Raw genomic sequence first — 17,039 nt, 5'->3', positions numbered from 1 at the left:
AAAATCCCTAGTCCAAGGAGTGTATACTGTAATTTATACTTGATAATATTAAAATTTTAATTTATAAGGCTGTTTTTATACCTTTATTAAAATTTTTATTTATATCAAAAGTAAAATGGAAAACATTATGAATTTATTATTCAGGAAAAATACCTAATTTTTTACTAATATAAATAAAGAATGTGCCTACCCTGCATGTGCTATCAAAAATAACCTTAACATAAACTCTTGGAATTGTATGAACAGGATTAAAAAAAAAAAACTGGTAAGGATTGAGGTGATTCTGCTTCACTGAACTGACAGCATCACAATAACTGACTTATTGGAATATTATCAAAGGGAAAGACAATGTCATTTACTAAGGACCCATAATGTGCAAGGCCAAGTGCTAGATGGATGCTTACTCTTGAAATTCTCTAGTAAATGTAGAGTAACAGTTTATATCAGTTAAATATTTTTAACCTACTCAAGTATATATAGGTGCATTTAATACAGTTCTTGGCCTTGTCTCTTTCTACTGATTCTATAATATGTCTACAACACTGTACATTTCAGAAAGAGACAGTAAAAGAAAAATCCAAATCAAACAAAACACAACACTGAAGCCATCTGGATTCTTTGCAATCCATGCAAGTTTCTGGATCATAATGGTTTCATTATAGCATAGTCCCAAATTTTAGTTATTTAGATGAACACAGAACAAAACAAATACAAACACGGTAATGGTCATATTACTATTGGTTAACTAAATGCTCAAATTTTCACATACTTTTTTTTTTTTTGAAGTAAATAATCTCATCTAGTACATAGGAAATGTATTTGCTCTTTAAGGCACATAGGACAGTCCTTTTCCTTTGTAAATATATATACGCTAATATTCAAGTATGAAAACAAAACTTTGCATACCTCTACAGCAGGTACAATGTCTATGCCAACAGTTAAAAATTCTTCAAACTTCAAAAATGGGTTAAAGCAGCTGCCAACATCAAGTAATCTGATCTTTCCTGAGGCTTGTAGCAACCTGCAAACAGGAATTTTAGGTTATAAAAGGCAATAAAGAAAAATCTCAAATACTTGAAAATAAAAAAGGTCAGGTAAGTTACTAGCTCTTTAACTTTTTGATCTCAGGGCCCCTTTAAATATTTAAAAATTACTGAGGATGCCATACAGCTTTGTATTGGTTTTTATCAATAATTACCATACTTCACGTTAACATGGAAAGCTTTTAAGAATATTTTTACAATGCTAGATTTGGAAAAAGGATAAGAAGTGAGACTTTGTTTTATAATTTTTTTCAAGTTTTTTTAAAGTCTGGCTTAGTAAAAGACCAATGATTCTAATATCTGCTTTTGTGTTCACCTGCTGCAGGTATCACCTAACATGTAGTCTCTGGAAAACGTGATCCTATGTTCATGACAGAATGAGAGGTAGAAAAGGTAAATGACAGTTTTTTTATGAAAATTTTTCTTCCTGTACAGATTCTCAGACTACATTATAACCTTTGGAAGCAACAATAATTTGTTCAGTGATTTAAAAGGACAAAAGAGAAAACACCATAAACAGTAGTATTCTGTAAGTTATGAAAATTTCTAATTGTGTCCAGTGCTTTCCTCGTGCCTGACAATTGAAAAACATAGCAAATTTAGTCAAAATGAGACTAAACATAGCAACAAGTACAGATAGAAGAAAACAGTGAATTTTGTCCCAAGTTGGTAGTCCTAATGAACAAACAATAAAGCAAAAATAAAAACATGGTTATGTTGACTTCAGACATATGCCATTTCAATTGATGTTAAAATAAAACTATAAAATAGTTTTAACAATTCATTACTACATATTAGAAATAGAATCTTGCATACTTTAAGGAGTGGAGAGCCTGTTCAGCTTTTCGCCCTCATGCATAAGCTAGCATTTTTCCTTAAAGAGGTGTTAAACTACAGATAATAGTGTAAGCTCATGAAAAAGGCAATGAAAATCAAAACAATCTGAGGATTTTTTCAGAGAAGAAACACAATAAATGAAGGTTATATTTTTAATCAGGACCTTAATATCCTAACATTTTATGGAAATAAGTACAATTACAGTTTTATTATAAGCCAACTATAAAGGATCTCCCTAATAAAGTATACAGCATTTTATAGTACCATAAAATAAGGGCCAATGAAAGATTCTTGCCAATAAAATCAATTTGAGGACTCATCTGAGGATATGAAAATATCAGTAGTAATTTTACATTTAGTTTTGATTTTTCTCTATAAAACAAATGATTAATTTTGACTAAGACATCAGATGAGTGTGAGTTTTCGCAAGGAATAACTACTCTCCCAGTGAAAATAGCTGCTTCTGGGGCACAGATGTAATTTTATGTATGGCAGATAATCTGAAAGCAGATTACTATGTAAACTGTGTGATTCCTATAAACAATAATCATTTGTAAAAGTTGAATTAAGTTTAGTGGTTCCTGAAATCACATAATAGTTCCAAGGAAGAAAGAAGCCAGCAAACTTGCCCCATTGGTTACAAGCTGCTCCTATCTGGAGCCAGAGAAATGATGGCTGGCATGGATCTGACACTGCTGTTGAAAGAATGTAGAGTTGAATACTAACATCACAACCGGTTAGAACAAAAGAGACTCTATAATATATAATATGATATATACCACTAGATCATCATTTTAATCCTCAATCAATGCTATATGTAACAAGAGTTCTGGAATCAGAAAAACTAAAGACCGAACACTGATTCTGTCCCTAATATATATATATATATATATATATATTTTTTTTTATTGACAGGCAGAGTGGACAGTGAGAGAGAGACAGAGAGAAAGGTCTTCCTTTTGCCGTTGGTTCACCCTCCAATGGCCGCCGCGGTAGCGCGCTGCGGCCGGCGCACCGCGCTGTTCCGATGGCAGGAGCCAGGTGCTTCTCCTGGTCTCCCATGGGGTGCAGAGCCCAAACACTTGGGCCATCCTCCACTGCACTCCCTGGCCACAGCAGAGAGCTGGCCTGGAAGAGGGGCAACCGGGACAGGATCGGTGCCCCGACCGGGACTAGAACCCGGTGTGCCGGCGCCGCAAGGCGGAGGATTAGCCTGTTGAGCCACGGCGCCGGCCCTCTGTCCCTAATATTGATACCTAATAACAAGGCACCTAATAATGGTGCCTTTACACTGAAGTTTGTTCTTAGTATTAAACGACAAAATTGAGTCAATTCCTGACTCAATGCTCCTGGTTGATAGTGTGCACAAAATGGTAGATGTTACTGTTAATGATTATTATGTTATAGATGAAAACTAATCATCTTCCTGTGCACAGTAAAAGAAGAATTTCTGCCACTCCAATCCTATACTAAAGATTCTAGTAAACTAAGTAATAATAAATTTATGATATTCTCAAAATATGCTTCTTGCAAGTTGAATTTTCTACCTGGAAGAAGTATTCAGAATCCTTCAAGTTAATTCAGCATAATGGTACAATTACCAATAACCTTATATCACAGATTAGCTAATTTATATCAATACTCATTAATATACTCATTAATATACTCATTAATATACATTTCAACTTCTTTGGTTGAGCTACTTACTTTTCTATTTGTGTAAAATATAGATGTTCAGTTTAAAGCATAGTCACATAGTGAATAGTCAAGTAATTATCACCCAGCTCAAGAAGTAAAACATTGCCTACAGGCTTAAGAATGACTCTCCCTGATGACACCCCTCACCTCTTTCTATAGCTATTACCCTAATTGTAGTGATAACCATTTTCTTGACTTTTTTCCACAGCCTAAATAGTAGTTTGGCTTTACAGCACACATTTGTTTTTGAAAGTTATCTGTGCTTCTATAATTCATTTTCATTCCTGTATAGTGGTATCTATACATAACACATCCCACAGGGACTTACGGTTTGTGAAGAATTATTTTTTATAAAGATTTATTTTATTTTTGAAAAAGAGAGGGAGAAACAGAGAGAAATTTTCCACCCCCTGGTTCATTCCCCAAATGGCTGCAACGCAACAGACTAAGTGGGGCCAGGCTGAATCCAGGAGCTTCTTGCCAGTCTCCCAAGTGGGTGCAAGGGCCCAAGCTCTTGAGTCATCATCAGTTACTTTCCCAGGCACATTAGCAGGAAAGTGGATCTGAAGTGGAGCAGCCAGGATTTGAACTGGCATCCATATACGAAGCTGGCGCTACAGGCAGTGTCTTTACCTGCTACACCACAACATGGCCCCGGGAAGAATTATTTTTACATTATGGAACACTTTTTTTTTCTTTGAATTTAAAAATTCAATATTTTTGTTTGATTCCAGTAGCTTCAGCATTTTCTCTGAGAAAGATCTCACATATTTTTTTTTTTTTTTTTTTTTTGGACAGGCAGAGTGGACAGTGAGAGAGAGACAGAGAGAAAGGTCCTCCTTTTTGCGTTGGTTCACCCTCCAATGGCCGCCACGGTAGGGGCCGGCGCACCGTGCCAATCTGATGGCAGAAGCCAGGTGCTTCTCTTGGTCTCCCATGGGGTGCAGGGCCCAAGCACTTGGGCCATCCTCCACTGCACTCTCTGGCCACAGCAGAGAGCTGGCCTGGAAGAGGGGCAACCGGGACAGGATCGGTGCCCCAACCGGGACTAGAACCCGGTGTGCCGGCGCCGCAAGGCAGAGGATTAGCCTAGTGAGCCGCGGCGCCGGCCATGATCTCACATATTTTTTGTTGGATTTATCTTGGTATCTCAGTTTTTGAGACTACTAATGTTACCTTTCTCACCCCCTTAGATAAACCTTACTGTTATTTAAAATGTGATTTTCATGCATTGATTTTTTTACATCCAGCAGTTCTAGAATATATCCTTTAACTCAAAAATTTACCTATTTCTTCCTTTCCTGCCTACCCACCAACCAACTCCCCACCCCCCATCTTATTGTTCTGCTCAGAACTTCTGGTATAGAAGTACACAGGTTGGCACTGCTATCTCCATCTCAGAAGGAACATTCTAGTGTTTTACCATTAAATATAATGATTGTTGTAGTTTTTGATAAAGATGAACAAATTCGTTTAATGCTTAGGTAGGATTTTGGTTTATTTTTAGTTTTAAAACAAATGTATATTGAGCTGCCGCCCTGGCTCACTAGGCTAATCCTCCGCCTTGCGGCGCCAGCACAACAGGTTCTAGTCCCGGTTGGGGTGCCGGATTCTGTCCCGGTTGCCCCTCTTCCAGGCTAGCTCTCTGCTTTATCAAATGAATTCTGTATATCTATTGAAATACACATCTGCTTTATGTGGTAGAGATCATTCGTTAATTTGACAGTGTTAAATCAACCTTGAATTCTTGGGGAAGACCAAATCTGGTTCTGATATACTCTCTTTTCTACATTAAAGGACCTGTCTCATATACACTATAATATATATTTTGTGTTTATAGGTAGTCAATTCATGCTATTTGTGGTAGTTATATTTTATAGTTACTGTAAACGCTGAAGCAGGTTCCTAGGAGAAGTATGGGGTTATATCTTTGGTCACATTTTTATAACTAAACAGAAACATATCCAGGATATATGTTAATCTAAAGACATTTTATTATAATATATATTGTTGATTCACTAACACTGAACTTATGGCCAATAGTATTATAACTCATACCTGAAGGTTAAGTAACGTATTTTCTGTAAAGTGTAACAAGACAGACTTCTTATGCTTAGGATACTGGACTTCAACAACATGCTTTGAGGTCATTTAAAAAGCAAAATCAACAGTAAAAAGCATGAAAATGGAAAAAAAAAACCTGGTATTATACATAAATGTCACTATAAAAGGACAGTTACATATGACAGCTGAGAAAAGGAAGCTGAAGCTTGGCTTGTTTGACCTTGGCTGGGAAGGTGTGTCCAGGGTGACTCAAATTTATCATAATGCTGCCTCTGTGGACAGGGCCACAAGCCTTGATTCCGGAGTTGTAAATAAATTTCAGCAAGAAGGTGAATTCACACATACGGTATCCATGAGTGATAAGTGTGTATGAGTTTGCATCTGTATTTATGTTATCACGTTATTCAAATATTTTATACTTTCTTCCATTTTTTGGAACAATATTATCTCAACAATTGAGAAAGGTTTGTTGAGCACCTGCTCCTAAACATTTTTAGTCTAGAAATTACATGCCTGCATTGTACGCTGGAGTACATGGTTCCATTCCCAATTCTGGCTCCTAACTTGTTTCTTGCTAATGCAGATCCTGGGAGGGTTTTTGGCTATTCTTATGGGAGATCTGGATTGTGTTCCCAGCTCCTAGCTTCTGCCCTGGTCCAGCCACAGCTATTGTGGGTATTTTGGGAGTTCTCTATTTGTCGAATTCCTTTTTCTCTCTGCCTCTCAAATAAAAAACTTGCCAATATTTTAAAAACAAAGTAATAATGATCTCTGAAAATTTCAAGTAATTCTCATTTTCATTTGTTTGTTTTTGCAAAAACAAATCAAGGAAGCTAAAACAGAAACTAATGAAATTTCAGAAAACTTGCAAAGTGAATGCTTTAAGGAAGGCATGGAATATCTGAGTACAACTTTCACTATAGTTCTGACTTTAGAAAATTTACATTTTATGTTTTGAATATGTAAGATATTAAGATGAGAAAAAAATACAGCCCAATAGAGTAAGTTGTGAACTAGCAATATATAAAATATCATGTAAGATAGAATACTATGTTCAGAAATTAGTGAGTTTAACAATATCTCAAAGAATTGCAAAGAAATCCCGAATACTACTTAGCATCAGGGTGATTCATGAACTTTTGCTAATGAAAAATGGAATTAAAAGATATTTACTTTATGAAGACCTTTCATATGCATGGATTTCAAAAACTTTTATAAAGTCCAGAGACATATCAAAAACAACTGCATGAATCTCAAAATAACTTAATTCAATTTTCCCAGAAACTTTCCAAACTACCTTCAAGTCTGTGATGTGGTACTAATGTAGCCATTTTGAAATTATTAAATGTGTATGGAAGGGCTGAGGAAATCAACAAATAAACTAAGTTTCTGGGAGATGAAAATGAAGAAGGGAGGAGAGGAGGAAGAACCCTATAATAATGGTCTAGAACAGAGGTTCATATGAAAGGATTTAGAAGCAATAACGTCTTTGTAGCTATGAGTATTCTAAAATTTAGCTTTTTTTTTTAACTTTTATTTAATGAATATAAATTTCCAGTGTTCAACTTATGGATTACAATGGCTTCCCCCTCCCATAACTTCCTTCCCACCCGCAACCCTCCCCTCTCCCGCTCCCTCTCCCTTTCCATTTGCATCAAGATTTATTTTCAATTCTCTTTATACTAAATTGATCTTCTGTATATAAAGATTCCAACAGTTTGCACCCACATAGAAACACAAAGTGAAACATACTGTTTGAGTACTAGTTATAGCATTAAATCAAAATGTACAGCACATTAAGGACAGAGATCCCACATGAGGAGCAAGTGCACAGTGGCTCCTGTTGTTGACCCAACAAATTGACACTCTAGTTTATGGCGCCAGTAACCACCCTAGGCTGTCGTCATGAGTTGCCAAGGCTATGGAAGCCTTCCAAGTTTGCCGACTCTGATCATATTTAGACAAGGTCATAAAAGACAGAGTGAGGATAGTAACCAATGCTCCTAAGAGTGGCATTTACCAGGTTTGAACAATTATACAGCATTAAGTGGGGAAGAGGACCATCAGTACACACAGGTTGGGAGTAGAGCCATTGGTGGTAGAGGTTATGATTACAAAGGAATGAGGCACAAGTGTGCTAGACAGGGTCTAGAACAAAGGGCAGAGTCATTATTAGAGGAGCTAAGAAAGGTGCTGTCTAAACTACAATTAAGTTCTCTGATTGAGAGGCAAATAGAACCTGACAGAAGGGGCTTGATAATAATCTGGTGGGCTTTAGGCCTTGTAAGTTAAGAGGCCCAGACCTATCTATCTCTTCACATGGGGTATATCCTAAGGGAGGTGTGAACCTCCTAGGGGAAGGCACTCTGTTGACTTTCATTACTTGGCTGGCCTGGGAGGAGAGCTGGCCAGGTAAAGGCAGGGGGCATCTCTAACAAGAAATTTACAGTTCTGCCTGCAATGTTGCTGACCCTACTTGACCATCCCCTCAGCTGCAGTGGTCACTTTGGAAGTTGGGCTGAGTGAAGGGCTTTTCAGCTTAGAGCCAATAAGATCTGTGGCTCTGACCTGGGCATCCTTCGACTCCAGGGCAGGTCCATTTCCAGTGATCCAACTCTTGGCAGAGCTGCCAGGGCTCTTCACAAGCTGACTTCTGCTGAAGCCCAGGCTTACCACATTGAAAGCCACTGCAGTGGACTGGCCTGTTGGGTCTCCTTGAGGGCAGATCACTGTACAGATCAGCCATTAATAGGCCTGCCACCCATTGCTTCTGATGCCTAGCTTTCTTTTCCTCCTGGTTTTTGTTAAAGCAGACCAGAGGATGCAAGTCAAGGGAGTGCCCATGTCCCATCTCTAATCTTCGGTGGCCTGAACTACAAGTCTCTAGTCACAGGCATGTTCTGTAGTAGTTTTTCTAAGGTAGACAATGCCCGTGAGGAAAATTATATTCTCACTTTAAAACTTTTTTTCCCTTTGGTCTGAAAGGGAGGTTTTTTCTACTTCTTACTTCGTTGATGGCGAAGTGAATCTAGCTATGAGATTATTATTTAAGTTCTTATTTTGGCTATGCTATTACAGAAAAATGTTAGCCATCTCTTTTATAAGGTCTAAAGATTAAATTGTGCGTCCTACAGATTCCTTCATAATAGAATTAGTTTCCTACCTTGAAGAGAATAGAGAAATGAAAGAACAAGTTGGGCTTAGAATACAGAAATGAGGGAGCAAGTCCTAGATCGCTTGCTGACAATAGCAATATTACATGAATACTTAGCAAACCGTTTCAACCATTAGATAACAACTTAAGAAAACATTTACCAGAAGGTCCAATGCCTTCTATAAATTTTAAGAATCATGTATTTGAAAACACCTCTTAAATATCTAACATGGTGTAGTTTGTTTAACCAGTAAACTTAAGCACAACCATCTAAAATGTTTTTAGTTTCTTTCTACCAACACGTTTAAAACATATGATACACAGATTCAGGTCACACAAATTAAAATGTATCTTTGATTGATTTTAGCAGCTGTAATTTATGGATAATCTTATCTATAAGCCATTTAAAATAAAACTCTTAATAAAATTTCCCCATGTGGACATACAATATGTACACACATATAACATAGCATAGTAGACCAATATAGCAATTTTAATAATAGCTTTTAAAATCTTTAACTCTTTTTGTAGATTGCCAATTGATTTGAATTGCTTTTTCTTTTTAGTAACCTCAGTTAACCATACTTTCTCTCCGTTGGTACTGTTAATACATTATTGGCTTCATCTGTTTACAGAGCCATCCCAAAGTACTGAATACAATAGAAGTGGCTGGAAAAAGTCCATAGGAACCTATAGGAGGACAGCTAAACACAGAACCAACAACGCTTTCGTTTTATGAGCAGCAAATCATATATAACTGTGGATGACAAAAGACTTTAAGTCGCCATGTTTAAAATTATAAACTCATCAACCAACAAGAGGCACTTGCTTACTTCACAGTATTTTTGAAAGCACCTGTAGGATTTGACAAGTATTTAACCTTTTAGGCCTCTGGGGCTTTCTCATTAAGATAACTATCATGTCTAGTAACACAAGATCATTAGACTTTTTAATTCACAAACATTTGTATTAATAGCATTTTCCATTATAGAAACTTAAAGTCTGGTACCACATCACATCTTGACAGTCCTTCTAATATACTCCAAATAGACTGATTAGTTGGTGTCTCTATAAGATGAGAGACATAGGTCCTTCGATTTTTTTCCGTTGGGCCCAAACTGGAAAAACCAAAGTCCAAGATTTACTGGAAATTTTAGAGACCAGATTGTTTGAAACTTTGATTTTTTGAATGCCTGTCAAGAATGCTAAGAAGGCTCAAAATCCAAAATATCTGGTTGAAATAAGATTCCTTAAAATCATGACATAATACAGACCAAATTTGATCATTGTTACAGGTGATTATTCAAGTCTTTGAAAATAAGCACATATTTAAATAACCCATAGCTCTTAATAAAAATTCAGCTGTTTTTGGACAATTAGAATTTAACAGACATCAAGAGAACATAGTAGATTACTTTAACACATTGCTTTAACAGAGCATCAGTTTAATTCTATGTCAAAGAGAAATTGAGCTTCCTGTGATCTTTTGCTGTGAGGTTTCCTTCCTTTACCTTCTTTCATATTGGTGACCATGTTTCTGTGTTTCTGTGTGTAACACATCTTTAAGCATCTTTTGCAGGGCAGGATGAGTGGCAACAAATTCTTTCAGTTTCTGTTTGCTATGAAAAGTCTTAATGTCACCTTCATTCACAAATGAGAGCTTTGCAGGATATAATATTCTGGGCTGGCAGTTTTTCTCTCTTAGTACCTGGGCTATGTCTCGCCATTCCCTTCTAGCTTGTAGGGTTTCTGATGAGAAGTCTGCTGTGAGTCTAATTGGAGATCCTCTAAGAGTAATCTGACATTTCTCTCTTGCACATTTTAGGATCTTTTCTTTATGTTTCACTGTGGTGAGTTTGATTACAATATGTCATGGTGAGGATCTCTTTTGGTCAAGTTTACTAGGGGTTCTATAAGCTTCCTGTACTAAGATGCCTCTGTCCTTCTCCAAACCTGGGAAATTTTCTGCTAGTATCTCACCGAAAATGCCTTCTAATCCTTTCTCCCTCTCCATGCCTTCAGGAACTCCTAGAACCCGAATGTTGGGTTTTTTAATAGTATCCTGTTGATTCCCGACAATATTTTTTAGATTTCTAATTTCTTCTTCTTTTCTTTGGTTTGCCTGTTTCCTTTCCTGTTCTCTGTCTTCTAAGTCTGATATTCTCTCTTCTGCTTCGCCCATTCTGTTTTTAAGGCTCTCTAATGTGTTTGTCATTTGATCTATTGAATTCTTCATTTCATTATGATTTCTCATCACTATCTCAGCTTCTTGTTCCACTAGTTGTTTCATTTCATTTTGATTCCTCCTTAATATTTCATTTTCACGAGAGAGATTTTCTATCTTGTCCATTAAGGATTTCTGTAGTTCAAGAATTTGTTTTTGAGAACTTCTTAATGTTCTTGTCAATTTTTTGAGATCTGCTTCTTGCATTTCTTCTATCTCATCATCTTCATAATCTTGAATTGGGGTGTCTTTTTCATTTGGGGGCATCATAGTTTCTTCCTTGTTCTTGTTACCTCGGTTTTTGCGTTTGTTGTTTGGCATGTTGGAGATATTTGGTTTCTTCACTGTGGTGTTTTTTCTTGTTACACTATGGCTCTATATTAAGTGGACTGTCTTCTTTCGGTGGAGCCTTAGAGGCTTGAGAAGAGTGTGGACTGAGAGCTGTGTTTGGTTCCTCAGGGTTGAGGGTGTGTCAAAGATGACACTCCCAGGTTAGTTGTTGTAAATCTCTTTCTTTTTTTGATTCAAAAGGGAAGTAATTCCACACAGCTGAACGTAATTGGAGGTAGTTAGCAGGCAAATGATATACCCACAGGAGCCAGAGATTGGAAGCTCTTTCCCACGGACCACACAGGGAATCTCTGCTGCCCTCGGTGTGGGCTCCAATTCTCCTGCAGTCTCCCACTGGGTTGCCAAGTTAGATGCTAATCTCCTGTTATTTCACCCCTCCCCCCAGAGTCAGGTTTTTCTGCTAGGCTCAGGGCCAGTGCAGACCTGAGGTCGCCCTGCTTATGACGTATGTCAAAATGGCGCCTGCTCTTTGTCTTGCTCGCCTTTGAGGGGTGAGCAGAGAGAGAGAAACTCGTGTCTGTATTGGTCACTTTTTTTTTTTTTTCTTCTCTCTCTTCTAGTTAGCCTGGTGAACTTTTCCCCACAGAGTTTCAAGCCTCGTTCCCTCTAGTCTCCTCTTTTTGCTTGCCTGCTGGTGTCTCGGGCTACTGAGGTTTGGCTCACCTCGCGTTCCAGCGCTGGTGTGTTGAGTCTGCCGCTGGTGTCCCGAACTTGGGCTCCCACGCTCTCCACGCAGGTCCACTGTGAATCACTAGTTCCGGAAGAGTTTCCTCTGCTGTTTCTTCCTCTACTCTTCCTTGACCCTGCAGTATCTCCACTTTTGTTAACCTGTTTCTCCCCCGGACTAATAGTGTGCTCCCTTCCTATTCCGCCATCTTGCCGCTCTCACTAAAATTTAGTTTTTAAAACCACAGCTTCACTAAATAAAACCAACTATCTCTTTTCAAGAATTTTGGTCACATCTTTAGAAATTCAAAATTTTTAAAGGCAGAGAGAACTTCATTTTGATTCACTCTCCAAATGTCTGCAATAGCCAGGACTGGCAAGGCTGAAGTCCAGAACCAAAAACTCAATCAGGTTTTCCAAGTGGGTGACAGGGATCCAAGTACTTGAACCATGATTTCCTGCCTCTCTGGGTGCCCATTAGCAGGAAGCTGGGATCAGAAGCAGAGGCAGGATCTGAAACCAGGCATTCAAATATGGAATATAATTGTTTGCGGCACCAAATGCCCATCCGGGAACGTGTACTTCTTAATGAAATGGCTTATTCCAGGGTTGAAGCACCAAAAATACAAGGTGAGTCTGGATAATATTATTATAAATTAATACTCAAAAAAACTAACAGGGACACAAGAAAACATCAAAAAAGCTAGCTTATAGGAGCTTCAACTAGCCAAATAGGGATGATTTTAGCATAAAATGAATAATGAAAGGAATGAACTATAATACTTTGAATTGAGAAAAATCAGTCTGGATTTTCAAAAAATTACAGAAAGGGGGAAGAAGGAAAATTCTTTATAGACGAATGCCAACCAATATATATTTAAGCAAGACAGAAATAGAAAAAATGTCCTTTTCCAACCACTGTAATATTCAAAAAACTTGACTCAGACTAAACCATTAAAAAAGTATTAAAACAATATAGGAAATTCACTTGGTCTTCATGTATAACTCCATAAAATACAGATTAAAGGTATTATTACAATTGGGAAATCTGGTTATAACATCTTAGTGAAAAGATCAACAGTAACGTCACTGGTGATGAACATATAGGGTTACTGGTTTTACTATTTTTTAGAATTTTGCCAGAGATTTGAGATTTATCAAACATTGGAAAATCTTCCCCAAATGAGAGGATTTGCCTGTGAATTTTTACCCACTCAGCCACACACACATAAATGTGAATATGGATAAAACAAAAATAAATTTCAAATCTCTATGAAACTTTTAAGAATAATATAACCACTACACTTATATTCACTATCTATGTATGCTATACCATGAGGTACAAATTTCAAATTGTTATATTTTCTTATTATTATGGAAAAATGTCTCTTGTTTTGCCAATAATAATCTTTCTAATCCTGATGTTTTGAATATATTTCTCATAAGCAGCATAAATCAGATTCTTAAATCCAGTCTGAAAATCTTTTAATTGGAATATTTAGGTCATTTACTTTTGATGGAGTTTATAGATTTTGATTAAAATCTAGTTTCTTTCCACTTTATCTGTAATTTCTGTGACAACCATAGATATTAGATTTTGCTACCTCCATTCATAACATAAGGAAATGCTAAATTTTAAGGAGAAATGATTTTGTTCTTGTTGTAATTCATGGACCTCCTGATGAACTGTCAAATGACCTAAACCTAGACAACCTTATTTCACATAGTAAAAGACCTCAAATGGAAAAAAAATTATTTTGAAAGAAGAAACGACTTCCTTTATAGCTGGGTCACTTTTAAGAAGAATATAGGAACCCTCTGTAGGTACTGTTTATATTAATAATCCTATGATTCCATACTATTCATACATTTTATCTTCCTCATTCACAATATTTTTCATGCTTTTAATACTGTATTTTGTTTTATAAGCCACTTATGTTATTTCTGGAATAGAACAATCTAGAAATTTTCTGCCAACAAAATAGTTTAAACTCCTAATACATATGTGAATAAAATTAAACTATTACCATTTTCCCATTTTAGCAACTGTCTAACATTTTTCTGAGAAAAAAATTATATTTATTATTTATATAAATATTTAAACTCAACATCACATCAGAAAGATCATTCACCTGCACCAAGTGGAATTTATCCCAGGTATGCAGGGATGTTTTAACATTTGCAAATCAATCAATCAATGTGATACATCACATTAACAAATTAAAGAACAAAAACCATATGATTATCTCAATAGATACAGAGAAAGCATTTGATAAAATACAACACCCTTTCATGATGAAAACTCTAAGTAAATTGGGTATCGAAGGAACAGTCCTCAAAAAAATCAAGGCAATTTACAACAAAGCTATGGCCAGCATCACATTGAATGGCAGAAAAGCTGGAAGTATTTCCACTGAGATCTGGTAGCAGACAGGGATGCCCACTCTCATCACTGCTATTCAATATAGTCCTGGAAATTTTAGCCAGAGCCATGAGGCAAGAAAAAGAAATTAAAGGGATACAAATTGGGAAGGAGGAAGTCAAACTATCCTGATTTGCAGATGACATGATTCTATATATAGGGGACCTAAGAGACTATTGAGATTCATAGAGGAGTTTAGTAAAGTAGCAGGATATACAGCCAATACACAAAAATCAACAGGCTTTGTATACACAGACAATGCCACAGCTGAGAAAGAACTTCTCAGATCAATCCCATTCACAATAGCTACAAAAAAAAAAAAAAAAACAAAACAAAACAAAAAAAAAACCCAAATACCTTGGAATAAATTTAACCAAGGAGGTCAAAGATCTGTATGATAAGAATTACACCGGATTCTAGTCCCGGTTGGGGCGCCGGATTCTTTCCCGGTTGCCCCTCTTCCTGTCCAGCTCTCTGCTGTGGCCTGGGAGTGCAGTGGAGGATGGCCCAAGTGCCTGGGCCCTGCACCCACATGGGAGACCAGGAAGAAGCACCTGGCTCCTGGCTTCGGATCAGCACAGTGCACCGGCCGCAGCAGTCACTGGGGGGTGAACCAACAGAAAAAGGAAGACCTTTCTCTCTGTCTCTCACTGTCCACTCTGCCTGTCAAAAAAACAAAAAAAAAGTGAATCTTAATGAAGAGTGGGAGGGTGAGTATGGGGGAGGGAGAGAACCACTATATTCTTAAAGTTGTACCCTATGAAATTTGCATTCATTAAACAAAAGCTTTAAAAAATGCAAAAAATACATCTCACCAAATAGAGAATATCAATAAAGTAAGAAAATGATTACTACTTTTAAATAACAAAAGAAAATTTCATGGAAACATTCATAGTATGAAAAAAATATGCATGACTTTAAAATTTCTTTCACCATGAACTTTAAGTTTTCCTACAGTTGAAACAGAAACTCTGGACTCAAAGAAATTTAGCTTACTCCTCATTTCTTAGCTTATTTCTAGCAATTTTCATATGCTTCATTTTTCCCTCAAAAATCTGAAATTCTGACTGGTGAAGATTTCTCAGTTTCATTTATTCATCTGCATTTGTTGAACCTATATGCACCCTTGAGATCTTACTTGATGGTAAAAAAATCTTTCATCTGCTGCTGGATTTAATTTCCAAGTATGTTTTTGAAGACTACTGCATTTATTTTTTATCAAGGACAATGGCTTCTAGCTTTCCCTCATACCCAATATTTGTTCTTGTCTGGGTTTGATAGGAGCATTAACACTGGCCTCATAGAATGAGTTTTGAATAATTCCTTCCTCTGATTTTTTAGAATACTTCAAGAAGAGTTGCTATTAGTTTTTATTTAAATATCTGGTAGAATTGAGTAGTGAAGCCATCTGGTTCTGGACTTTTCTTTGAATCAGTACTTAAAAATCTCCCATCAATCTCATTACTTGTTATTGGTATATTTATGTATTTCTCAATCCTTCAATCTTGATAAAGTATACATGGTCATGAATTTGTCCATTTCTTCCAGGTTTTTAAATTGGTATAAAATTAATTGAACAATAATTTCTAACAATTCTTTCTGTAGTAGCAGTTGTTAATTTTTCCATTTTCATATATGATTTTAAGTCTTTTTTCCTACCCTACCTGAAGGTTTGTCAATTTTGCTTATCTTTTTAAAGAACTATTACCTCAACTCACTTTTTTCCTCTTATTTTTTTAGGTCTTTTTCATTTACTTTTTTTATGAGTCATATTTATTTTCTTTACTAATTTTGAGCTCGTGGCTGGAGCTATGCCAGTGTTTATTTGAAATCTATATGTTGATGTAAGCAATTACTGCTATAAGATTCTCAGTACTACTTCTGCTATATCCCTTAGGTTGTGGTATGCTGTACTTTCATTTCCATTCACCAAATTCTGACATTTCTTGATTTAAATTTCTTGCTTTCTTCCTTGGTCTGTTGGTTGCTCCAGAGTAAAATATTTAATGTCCATATATTTATGTAGTTTCCAATTTTTTTCTTGTTATCACCAGTTTTATTGCAATGTGGTCAGAAAAGATACTTTATGATTTCTTTAAAAAAAATTACTGAGACTTGTTTTGTGGTTTACCACATAACATAGCTCAGAGAATGATCCAAGTATTATTGAGAAGGATGTGCATTCTTCAGCTGCTGAATGGAATGTTCTGGAGATGGTGTTTAGGTCTGATTGTTGATTTTCTGTCTGAATATCTATCCACTTCTGAAAGTGGGGTATTAAAGTCACGCATATTGTATTGGAGTTTCTCTCTCCCTTCATGTATATTAGTACTGGCTTTATATACTTGGGTGCTCCAATGTTGAGTCCACATGTATTACAACTATTATTTCCTCTTGCTGAATTGAACCCTATGTCATTACATAATGACCTTCCTTACATTTTAAATCAAAAGCAGTAAAAAAAAAAAAAGATTTTATCTGATAGAAGAATGGCTATTTCTGCTTTTTTTGGGTTCTGTTTGTATGAAACACTTATTCCGTTCTTTCCCTTTAGTCTGTGTCCTTAGAGGTGAACTGCTT

The 17,039-nt window shown here is 36.4% G+C and overlaps 1 protein-coding gene across 1 annotated transcript in view; it reads right to left on the bottom strand.

Annotated features, from left to right (window-relative positions):
* The window catches only part of BMT2 (base methyltransferase of 25S rRNA 2 homolog), a 126,488-nt gene that overhangs the window by 21,427 nt on the left and 88,022 nt on the right, over window positions 1-17,039 (bottom strand). Inside the window, 1 exon segment of the mRNA XM_062208953.1 lies at window positions 907-1,021. Within this exon segment, the coding sequence (XP_062064937.1) occupies window positions 907-1,021 (115 nt within the window).

This window comes from Lepus europaeus, chromosome 1 (genome assembly GCF_033115175.1).
Source record: "Lepus europaeus isolate LE1 chromosome 1, mLepTim1.pri, whole genome shotgun sequence".
Taxonomy (NCBI): domain Eukaryota; kingdom Metazoa; phylum Chordata; class Mammalia; order Lagomorpha; family Leporidae; genus Lepus; species Lepus europaeus.
Note: the sequence above shows the minus strand (reverse complement) of the source record. Positions and strands in the feature narration are given on the sequence as shown.